The following is a 12,308-nucleotide window of genomic DNA, read 5'->3' on the forward strand; positions in this document are numbered from 1 at the left end:
CTGAAGACAGTGCATAGAACCTGTGATCTAATTTATGAGAGCCTCTGTGCTCTAGTCCCTGCCCGACTCTCCAACTTTATGTTCTAGCTACACACACACACACATGCTCTTCACACACACGTTTTTACATGTGTATGTTAGTATATATTAAAACATACACATATTTATACATGTGCATACATTTACATATATACTTACATTTACATATCTATACTTTCTTTATACATTTTCATGAATGTGAACAGAAGAGGCTTTTTGGTGCAATGTTGAAGGGAACTGACATGGGCCAACAGCCTTGGTTCAAATCCTGACTCTGCCCTTCACTGTGGGATCTCTAGCAGTTATTTACTTCTGTTATTTCTAAGTGTCCTTATCTATAATAATAAAATGGAGAAGATGGAATGTACCTCCTAGACTCATAGCAAGGATTAAATAAGTTGATGTGTACACAGCAGTGAATACTACATCACGTTCAAGTTCTTTCCCCAATTTGCCTATGAAAATGAGTTCCTTCTGCCTGAACTATTCTTTTGTACCTGGCCGTCTCCATCTACCATTCCTTCAGGACTCAGACATCAGCTTCTCAGGCCGTCCTGAGGCCTCTAGGTTTGGTGAGGCCCCGGGTTGCACACGGCCAGAGCAGCCCGTATTTCCTTAGCACCAAGCATCACCCTGGTCACTGTTGTTTATGATTGTCATCTCCGTAAGACTGTAAACTCCACAAGGGCAGGAACTGTGTGTGTTTTCAACACTATGGTATCCACTGCACCTACAACTCTGCTAGTGCAGAGCAGGTGCTCAATCAAACCTGTGAATACACGAATGAAGTCTTTGAGACCAAGCACCTTAATCTGCCCCTGGGGAATTAGGGTCAACATTAGTGAGGAAGAAAGACAGGGGCCTGGATGTGAAGGACACACAGGAGACTGTTCTTCAGAGCATGAGAGGGACTTCGAGACAGAAAAGCAGAGCAAAGACAGAACATGACATGGCCTGCCCACAGAGAGGATCAGGCCGTCGCATCATAATGTCAGACGTGGAAAGGAAACAAAGATCAAGCTCAGTAGAAGAAAACAGAGTTTCCATTACTTTTTCAATGGGTTATAACTAATTATTGACAAAGTGGACCTCTTTAATGAGTGTTCTTTTTACTGTTCAAAGACTTGTTAAAAGGTCTCTCCCTCCTATAAGAAATAAAAAATGAGGATGGAAAGAAATAGCTACCTTGTGATCAGAATTGGAGAAAGGTTTTGTGATGCTTATACCCAATTGGGACACTTAAATGTCACTTGCAAATGGGATTTCTCATTCTGTTTATTGAAGGATTCATCGTCTTGGGTGATTTCCAGCATTGGGGTAATCAGACAGCCATAATTTAGCAGAATTAAACATTCAGCAAAGTACATCTCCTCCAGTAAATTCTGGAGCTTCCCCACAATGCCCACTGCTCTATTTTTAGGAGAAATATTAGGTATCAGATTGTCTGTGAACACAAAGTAAAGGAAGAACAATAATGCTGCCTTGGGAAGTCAGGCATGAGAATTCCAGAAGAGCCATTCATTCCATGCTGCAGAAATGGTGAACTGACATTTACAACTAAACTGGAGCAACTGAAGGTCAATCATGACGTAATGTTTTCCTTCCCTTTTATTATGTCTATTAATCTTCAGTCCCCTTTTTATAAACTGGCTCACGGACAGGAGAAAGATGATGTAACATGCTTATATTTTTACATACAATTAGCTTGGTAAGACCTGCTCAGGCTTTGATAGACTGAACCAAAATGTGAAGTGAGCCAGACAGATTGAAGTGCTGGCCTGAGTGAAATGATGTGTGATTCAATGAGCGGACAGATATTCCACTTTAGAAAGAAGCATACGTTTGATTAATAGAAAATGGAAACAGGCTGTTTAGTTAAAAAATGTGGAGAAAAGACCAAGGGCATCACAACACATCCTGTCAATCATAAAGCCAATGATGTATTTTGACAACTCAGGAGGCAAAATGTATTTTGAAAGAGCCTTCTGAGTAGGCAGACAGTTGGGAAGAAAAAACATGCACAAAGAAGGAGACTAGATTCCTTTTAGAACAGGAGGGCTGTGGTGGGAGAAGAAGCGATGGAAGAAAAGTACGTGAAAACAGCTGATGAAGGACCTCCAGTGTGAGACTAAATAATAGTTCAATTCAGTAAATATCAGTAAGGTCAATCTAAGATAAAGCTCACGTCATTTAACTTAACCTACAACTTTGATGCGTACAGAGAGTGTAGCTACTTTATTTTTTCTAAAACTAGTTTGGGCTTCCTGCCCAAGTCTCCATCCTCTGGTTGGGGGTGCTCTCTCACTGAATTCTCATAACACTCCTGGAAGATACACACTATCCCATTCATTTTACAGACGGGTCAGCTATGTGTCAATGATCAAGCACTTTGCCTAGAGTCCCAGGACTGGTAATTTGTAGACCCAGGATTTGAATCCTAGTCTAACAGAAAAATTTATCCTGTTTCCACGATACCCCATAAATGACATAATGCACTGCATTTTATTGAATCTAAAATATCAGTTGTAGGCTGCTCCAATAGTGTACGTTCCACTAAAAAAGAAATGCACTGCCAAGTACACCATGACACACCACTTATTTGTAAGACGAACCCTGATTTCTGATGTAAAAATGTGAAAAATAACGTGTACCTTAGGATGAGTGAAATCTGGGAAGTACTGTTTAAGGAAGATTATTTAAGCAGCTGTGTACAGTCTGGACCAGAACACAAAAACACCCAGGGCAAGGAAAGATTGGGAAAAGACTGCCATGGTTACTCAGCTATTAAGAAATGGAAGCCTGGGTAAAGAGGGAGCCTGGTGAGATGGGAAGAAAGGCGAACTTTTAAGAAACACCGGCAAGTAAGTCAAGGGGAAGAGTGGCAGTTTAGCTCTAGACTGTAAAGGGTGACAGATGGACTATAAGCCAAGATTTTAAAGTCTGGAAAACTGGGAAATAGTAGCAATTGGAAAACTGGGAAAAGGGAGAAGAAGGATGGGCTCCATTTTTGACATATTAACATTCAAAAAGCAGAGTATTATCTTCATGTAACGATGGAGCAGAGAGAGCTGGAGATGCTGGTGTGGGGTACCTCACACACACAGGTATCAGCTTAAGGAGAAGATTACACTCTAATTGGGGGTCTAAGAAGGGAAAAAAAACAAAATTAGGTGAATAGGTCTGGACCTGTGCTTCTTAAAGGAAACACGAAGAGATGGACCCTCAAGCAAAAGAGAGGAAGACCAACTCTAGACCAAATGATGCACCTTTGTTAAGGATGAGCATCCGTCCCCTTGGTGCTATTGGGTGGCATCACAATGTCGTCATGAGACAGAAAGCAGGCATGGGAAGGACTTCCGGCTGGCAGGCATTGCAGGTTTCACGCTCACACTTCCCTGCACACCTAGGACCCCAACATTTGCCTGTCAGAGAGAAGGAAGAGGCCTGGGGCCAGCACAGGGGGATTCCAACTCCGAGGCCAAGTTGTCGCCTTTAATTGCAAGGACAAATGGGGGAATTTTTTTTAAAGCTATATTTAGCAAAGTTGTGAAAGGTAACAAATGGTACCCACCAAGAAGGGACTATTCAACTAAAACTGGGAAGTAAGTGTTTCCATCACCAGCCTCTCTTAATTTCAGAGAAAGTCAAGTCTTAAGACAGACGGCAAATGAACTGCTGACCACGTGTTTTAGTTTATTGCCTCATTGTCACTCTGTCCCAATTCCACAGCACTTTGGAAAGTTGCATTAATTATTTCAGGTTATACCCTATTAATGCAATGTCCAAACATGATCAAATAAAAAGTTACTAATCTGACAAGTAGAAATATAATTTTCGTAATCATAATCTGGATTTTTTTTTCCACATGTTCCAATGAATTTCCACTCTCACTGGAACTCCTCTAGGTGTCTACCTGTCACTCACAGTTGGCCACCTGTCACTGGGCAGTCAGGCTTCCATCCCTATCAGAACAGCCCCACCCTGATGCCACTCCCAGCTGAAGCTGTGCATTCCCACTGGCCACATATGGTTGTCACACACCCGAAATGGGTCCAAACTGGGATGTACTGTGAGTGTAAAATATAACTGGACTTTGAAGACTTAGTATGAAAAAAGGCTGTAAAATACCTTATTAATGATTTTTATATTGACTTACATGTTGAAATGATGTTTTGGATATAATGGCTTAAATAAAATATTAAAATAAATTTTACCTGTGTTTTTTTTTTAAACCTTTTCACACATGGTTAATAGAAAAATTTTAAATTACACTTGTGACTTCCCAGATCTGTGACTTATATTTCTTTTGTGTAGCACTGGTCTAGACTCTCAGCTTCTGGATCGTATTAATTTAATCAATAAATTCACAACATTGATTACATATATAGTATGAGGCAGGTACTAAGAAAATGCTGGTGACATGAAGATATAATAATATGATTTCTGATCACTAAGTGCTCCCAGTTAGTGGAGTAAGGGCATTTTAAAAGTAATTCAAACAATGTGACAAATGCTATTAAAAATTAAGAATAAAGCCTATGTACTTTTACAGAAGGAAGTTTACTATTTCTTAAAGAATGAATAGAAATTTTTCTAGTTATTTGCATGGTGGGCAATTTAACGGCACCCCATACAGAGGGCACAGTGTGTGTGAAGACTCAGGGAAAAGAAAACTGTTTGGAGAATTGAATGTAGTTCAGAATGGCTAAAATAGTCTGCCTGTGGGGAGGGTGACACATAAGAACCTCAATGGTAGGCAGGAGTGGAAAAGAGAACTTGCATGCTGTGCTAAGAAGTGTAGACTGTATCTTGGAGATAAAAGGGTCAGATTTGCATTTCAGAAATACCACTGCAGCAGTATTGTGGAGGGTGGACGAGGCAGTCAAGGGAGGTAGGGGATAGATGCTGGAGAGGAGAAGGCAGAAATGAAGGTAAACAGACCAGCAGGGTGTCTATTCAACAGTCAAGACGACCATAATACAGACCTCAACAAATGGGACAGACTGTTGAAATATATAGGGAGGCAGAATCCACAGGCCTTTGAGATTTACTGGATGTTAAAGGTGAAGAAAAAGGAACAGGTTTGTGAACACTGGTGACTAAAATGGAATGAGATAAATACTAGCCCACTAAAGAAGTTGGTTATCAGAAGGTATTCTTAAGGGATGATATATTCAGTGGCTGGATTCAAATGCAAATTGCTTTAGAAATGGAGGTGTCCTAAGTGCCCAGATCAGTCAAGAACCCCTTTTAGAAGTCCCTGCCCTAACTAGGTTTACTGGGGTCTCAGGGTACCAGTGGGGGCTGGGTGGGCAGATTTATAAGAGCTCAGGGAGAAGGGGGAGATATTTGGAAATTGAAAAAGACCTTTTGGGAAAGCTAGGCCTTGAGCTGGATTTTGAAGGACAGGGGTTGGAGAAGAAAGGGTATTTCTGATAAGAGGAGAACTGAAAGAAGTTTTCAAGTTAGGAATAAACAATCAGCAAGATGTGCGCCAAGGACAGGCTGAGAGTGGAGTATTTATGTTGGGAAGAGTGCGAGATGGAGTTGGAGAGACAGCTGGGGTCATGTTCAAGAGGGACCCTGTAGGCAGCATGGAGTCACTGACAGCTTTTAAGCACAGGAATGGACAACGTGACATTCAAGTAAGATTACGCTGGTGGTGGTGTGCAGAAAAACTCAAGCAGAGTGATGGTGCTGGCAGTTCTTCCTCAAGTACTCTGACGAATGCCCACTAAATGTCAAATACTCTTCCAGGCCCCAAGGACTTAAAAATAAATGAGAACTAGTCTCTTCCTCAAGGACTTGCCACCTACTGGGGATAAGCAGAGAACAAGATCAGTTAAGATGCTTTTTGTTCACACAACTTTTGAAGCAATGAGAGTTAGACCAGGGACTCATCAATGAGAATGGAGAGGAAACATCTGTCAGCAAGAACGGATCGCACCTGTGGATACAAATACAAACCCTTTATTTACTGGGTCCTGCGCCACCTGCTTTTGTCCTAATCTGTCTGTGTTTTTCAGAATTTATTCCCTTCATTCTTCCTTTCTATCCCCTTCTCTGTAGCCAAGGGCACTTACTGAACACTGGCAAATCAAATAACATATTATTTATACACTTTGTCTCTCTGGGAAGCCACGTGGGTTTTCTGCTCTGAGTGGGGTTGGTATTCTTTCCATCCATTCAGTTGTTTCCATTTCTGAGCAATCAACCCACATACATTACACACTGAATTAACAGACGGTCACATAATCGGAGAGTCTGGAGCATCTTCATTAAATATCTGAGTTTAAATGAAAAAAATCAAAGGGAACACTAGAAAACAGCCTGCCACACAGGCATATGGACAAAAGTACATGTATATGGCCTTGCTTAAAATGTAACTCCATATTCTATCAATTTAATTTAATAGAGATTTAACTAAATGGCCTACTATGTGCCAGAATAGTTGACTAATCATTGGGATAAGATGAATAAGTCCTGAGAACTTTCAGATCATACAGGCAGGTGATGAAAAATTTACTTAACCAGATGTCTCATCTCCACTGCTCACGCTAGTCCAGGCCACCATAATTTCTTACTCACACTATCTTCCTGTTTCTACCATTCTTTCCCACCCCGATTCCAGTCTCCTCACAGGGCTTATGCGAAGCTCTTAAATGTAAGTTATATAACATCACGCTTTCCTTTCTTACTCAGTAAAGTTCTCAGTCCTTAATCTTGGCCCATAAGGTCCCATATGATCTGACTCTGATGTCATCTTCTACAATTATTTCCCTTCCTCACTCCACTCCACTCGTACTTGGCTTCTTTGCTGTTCCATGACTATTCTAAACACACTCCTGCCTCAGACCCCTTTCCTGATTGACTAGCAACTTCCTCCCTAGATGTCTGTGTGACTTGCTGCATCACTTTCTGCAGATCTCTGGTCAAAGGTTGTTTTATCACCGAGCCCTTCTCTGACAACCTGGCATTTGCTACCCCCATGATCCTGCTTTATTTTTCTTAAAAGCATTTACTCTGTAAAATGCATCTATTACCACTGGAATTTATCATTTATTTCTGCCTCCCCCAACAATATTGGTTTGCTCCTGTATTCCCAGCACTTGGAATGTTGACTGGCGTGTGGCCAATGGTCAACAAATACTTCTTACATGAGCTGGATGAATGACTGGGAGTTATGCTTAGGCTTTTAGGGGAGTAAAGAGCAGGGTACAAGGCATATCCTGGGAAGGATGGGAGATCAGGCAAGGCTTCCTTAAGCAAGGGTGGGCTGAGATTTCCTTCATTCATATGCTCATTCATTCATTCAACACATTCTTATGGAGTTTTCCTATGTGGCAAGCACTATTCTAGGACCAGGAATGTAGGTGTCGTGAAGCAGACAAGTCCCTGTTCTTGTGGCACTTACAGTTGAGTGGGAGAAAGATAATAAGCAAGCCGATACATGAGTAAACAAGAAAAATATTCAATACTGACACATGCCATGCAAAGAACTAAAATAGGGTAATGTCAAAGAGAGTGCCTAGTGGTTACTTTAGATGGGATCATTAGGGCATCTTTAGGAAGTGACATTTCAGTGGAGACCTGAAGGACAGTGAGAAAGTGCCCACATGAAGATGAGGACATGAGCATTCCTAGAGAGAGAGAAGATCCAGGGTGAAATCCCTAAATGGGACCGGGCTTAAAGTGTTCATGGAACCAAATGGCGGACACATAGCTGCAGACCAGTGGGCATGGAGGAGAGGGGCATGACTTAAGATCAGATAGGAAGAGTTTTAAGAAGGAAGAGGACTTAGGAGTTGATGCAGGGGAAGAACAAGATTGAACAGCACTGTTGGTGGAGAGAACATAAAAGCAAAGGCAAGGAGGCATGAAATAGACTGGTACGTTTGAGTAACTCTAAGAAATTCATTTCGCCTGGGTTAATCGCACAACCAAAGATGGAATCCAGACTACTGGATGGGTAAATTGGGTTTTTTCATGAAGTTTCCGGCATATTTGGTTGCAGTTGAAAAGAGAACCGTCTCTCTAGAAAACATATCCTCAGGGAGATCTATAATCAACCTACCAGAAAAATATATTTCTAGAAGTTTCAGTTATTACATATTTGAGTTCCTGTTAAGCTTAGAAGCTGGAAAGCAAATGCAACTTTACATATTTTATTTGAAACACAATCTCAGGTCTATAAACTGTTACCACCCTCATTTTAGACGCTGAACTGACAGACTGGCAGGTTACAACACTCACATGAGATCGCTGGGGCTCAGTGCCACGTTTGCTTTGCCCACTGCTGTTTCACTGCTGTCCAGCATATCTCATTGACTGACTCCTTGAATCTGCCTAGAAGGATCCTTGCTGTCAATTTATTCCATGGATCTTGCTTGCTAGAGTTTGCCTTTTACTGTATGTGTCTTCTGTGCCTACTTATAATTTAGAAAATATACTTCTCTTTTCTTTCCTTCAGCTAATCCTAATCAATACCATGTTTTATGGAAGCTGTTTTGTAGCTCAAATACTTCCTCCCTCAACTGACAAAAATGATGCAAACTCAAACTCCCTCAAAGATGGAATCAATATGCTTGGACACGTTTCTTCGTCTGTAGTAACTGAGTTCCCAATGAGTGTCTAAGTCTTTGGGAATCTTGACAGATCAACGTTTTTGTAACAGTTGAGACCCTGTTATCCGTAGAAGTAGATTCCTTGAAGAAGGTAGTGTTGAATTCATGACAAGGAAATTTAACACAGGTTCATAATTTATCAAGTAAATGGTGCCTTATGAGTAACTATTCAATATGTGTCAATACCCTGCTGCTGACTGAAACTATGCATTGAGACTGAAGTCATTTGAGACTATTAATATATGTATTATATTAGAAGGTATCATAAAGTAGACCAAGATCAAATATATAACTAGGAGGAAACAAATGAAGGGTGAAATTTTCTTCCACTAACACTGGTGCATTTTGCACCCTTGTACCACAAACCTCTAGTTTGTACCAATTCCTCACGTAACAGTGTAAATTTATATTTAAGATATAGCACTGGAGAATTAAGACTCCCATTGTAAATGAGGTTGAAATATTCTGACTAATGTTATCTGTCGCGGGAGCCATTTACTTTTCCAATTTTTGGATGTCCAAGAAATACTCAAATTGTTAAGTACTTTTCTATTAGGTGGCAAAATCAACAGTGTCTACAAATGCTAAGCTGTTCATAAGCTCTAGCAATGACATGCACAGTTACTGTCTCTGGAAAGGCTGATTTAATGGTTTTGTAAATGGTAAATCCCTGAAATACTTAGGAAAAAGGACATTCTGCAACGTGGGGAATAAAACTAAAAGGTAAGAGAGAAGGCAAGGTCTGGCCAGGCTGCTAACAGGAAATAGTTTTGAGAAAGTTGGTCCCGATTATTAGATGCAAAACATTTCTAGAGATCATAGCTTAAAGGCAGGTAGTTAGCATGCTACCTTCACCTTTTTGATAATAGTGAGATTGTCAAAAGAGCAAATAAACATGGTTTGAAGAAAAAGACAAGCCAATAACTGGCAGGGTCCAAGAAACAGAGCATAAAAGTACAAAACATAAAAAACCAAAACAAAACAAAATAAAAAAAGCCTAAATATTTTATTTCCATTTTCCAGTGTTTCTTTTTACCTACACTTATAGAAATGAAAATTTTCAGGGCTTAAAATCTGTATTTTATAACAACCAAATTGTGACAAGAAACAAACTCAAAGCTCAGTTCTTTAGCTGACATCACTAAACAATGAAATTAATATGAAAGTTACCTGAAATTCTAATCCATAGTTTTCTCTGCAGAATTCTCTCAATTTAGGATACACATTTTCTCTTAGTGCCTGTCTTTCTGCTCCTGTGTCTGTGGTAGAAAAACAAACACAGAAAAAGGGAGTTATGTCCATGTATATATACATATTCCTGGGAAAAAATATGAAAACTTACAAATAAATATCAACATTAGTATAATCAAGTTGGGCTGCTGCATTGTGAAATGATGGGATATTTGACTGCTGGGGGAGACCCGCTCTAAATAGAGCACGGGGAGCAGAGATCCCTCCACCAGGCACTCACAAGAAGCCCAGAGGCAGGATGGATGGGAGATCCACTGGTGAGTTCTGTGTGCACCGCCAAAGCTGAGAATTCACAGGTGATCTTTACACCCATCTAGTCCCTCACATGGAGCTCTTAAATAGCCACAGCTACACTGACTTTGGAAGAGGTTGAAGGAAAACTGTAGGGCTATCAGGTGTTTTGGCCCCAAACAATTTCAAAATTCTCTCTCTCTCTCTCTCTCTCTCTCTCTCTCTCTCTCTCACACACACACACACACACACACACACACACAAATTTCATCATTGACTTCCAGAAAATCCAGACTCTATCATCATTTCCTATAGTATTTACAAATACTATGAGTTTTACAAAATTTAGTGCAACATCCATGCAATCAGCACTATAATTAGGAGAGGCAAACCGTAGGATCCAAGACCCAAAACTAGCTGATTTCAGACAAAATAGAACTGGCCAGCATTTCAACAGAGTTTAACATTTCCCATCCCGGGCTTAGGGAGTCCTGTTATATCACAGAATGGAATTGTTTTACAGGTGCCACATCATGTAAAAATCATATGTATGTATGTACATTATATATATATATATACACACACACACACACACACATACACACACATACATAAATATAAAATATATATGTATATATATTTTATTTTCCATGTCATTAAAAAAATACAAAAAGAAACAAAGAACCTGAAACCAGAAGAACCATAGACTATGTATGTATTTAATGTTGAATATTTTGCACAGAAAGGGATTCCAAAGCCACCTGTGCTGGACGATGCTCGATGTCAATGATGACACTATAAGATGCTTACAGCAAAGAGACGCTGTTCTTTGTCCAACTAACCTCAGTAAAAGATGAGACACAGAGCTTTTAAAAATTAGGTTAATATGTTATCTTATGAAAAGTACCATTTGCTCAATATACCTCAATCCCAGCCACAACTATGAAACATTTGCACATCACATAACTAAGAAACGAATTTAAAAGAATTTCCTTATTATTCGCAAGCACATCTGTCCATGCAAATTCAACCATATGTGTGCTGACCTACTCTACTTTCCTTCTGTTCTCAAGCCTATTTTGAGATGCAAATAACCAATCTCAAGAGTCTGAAATGCAGTTGCTGCTTAACAGAGCGACAGGAACCCGTGTTTACATGGAAACCAAAGGTCTTCAATACAAGGTCTTTTAGATGACCCCATGATCCGAATGAATAGGGTCTTTTCCAACTGTACATCCCAACATGGACCGATGTTGTAAGGGAACGCAGGAAGACCAAACTCAGGGGTGGTACATCCACGCAGCATCCAGGTGCTGTCAGGGAACCGGTGGAGGCTGTATATTCAGTGTGTGTATGACTTTATGTAATTCATACAATCTTGGGATCAGATGCCCATCCTCCCTCACCTCATTTTAAGGGTTGAAAACACTTCACAAAAAGCTGACAGTATTAAACCACTCTTTCTAAAGAACTACAAATGTTTAAACCCAAATAACAAAAGAGTCATTTTAAAGATAAACAAAGACTTATACCAGCTGTGGAATTTGGGAATGTATTAAACAGGGATTATTGTTAAGACATTCTTTAAAAAGTATCAAGATAATACATGAAAAAATTATGAAATGATATCAGGAACAGTAATTATTTGTTCCTTAAAATTGTTATTGTAAGTCTCATTACTATAAGTAATAAGTAGTGAGACCCGAACGTACAATAGTAAGAAGGAGAAGACAGAAATACAGTATCTAATTACTAACATTTACTAAGTACTTACTATAGTCTAATAGTATGCCAAGTATTTCTACGTGTGTTTTCTTAGTCTAATAACAATCCTATGATATAGGTAAAATTATTATTCCTTATTTTTCATACGAGGAACCCGAACAATAGAGGAGCTAAGAGACTTGCCCAAGGTCATATGACCACTAAGTTGGAGAATCCAGATTTGAATCTAGAGAGCTGTATGTCATGGTCTGTTCTAACCATGGAAAATAAGCAACTGTGCAAAGAATCAATCTTTGAAAATGATGCAGTCACTTCAAGGAATGGTTAAAAGATGTTGAAGTCCTAACATTTATGAAACAAGGAAATCCGAGTTATCTTTGATGGATTTGTCCTTTTCTATAATACACCCTCCAATAGCCAACCCATCAATAAGTTCTC

General features: G+C 39.7%; 1 protein-coding gene across 1 annotated transcript in view; it reads right to left on the reverse strand.

The window, feature by feature from the left end:
- Window positions 1-12,308, reverse strand: part of NWD2 (NACHT and WD repeat domain containing 2) — a 158,336-nt gene that overhangs the window by 81,587 nt on the left and 64,441 nt on the right. The window contains exon 2 of the mRNA XM_033106656.1: window positions 9,834-9,922. Coding sequence (XP_032962547.1) covers window positions 9,834-9,922 — 89 coding nt within the window. The remainder of the gene's footprint in view (window positions 1-9,833; window positions 9,923-12,308) is intronic.

The sequence above is a fragment of the Rhinolophus ferrumequinum genome, chromosome 5 (genome assembly GCF_004115265.2).
Source record: "Rhinolophus ferrumequinum isolate MPI-CBG mRhiFer1 chromosome 5, mRhiFer1_v1.p, whole genome shotgun sequence".
Lineage (NCBI taxonomy): Eukaryota > Metazoa > Chordata > Mammalia > Chiroptera > Rhinolophidae > Rhinolophus > Rhinolophus ferrumequinum.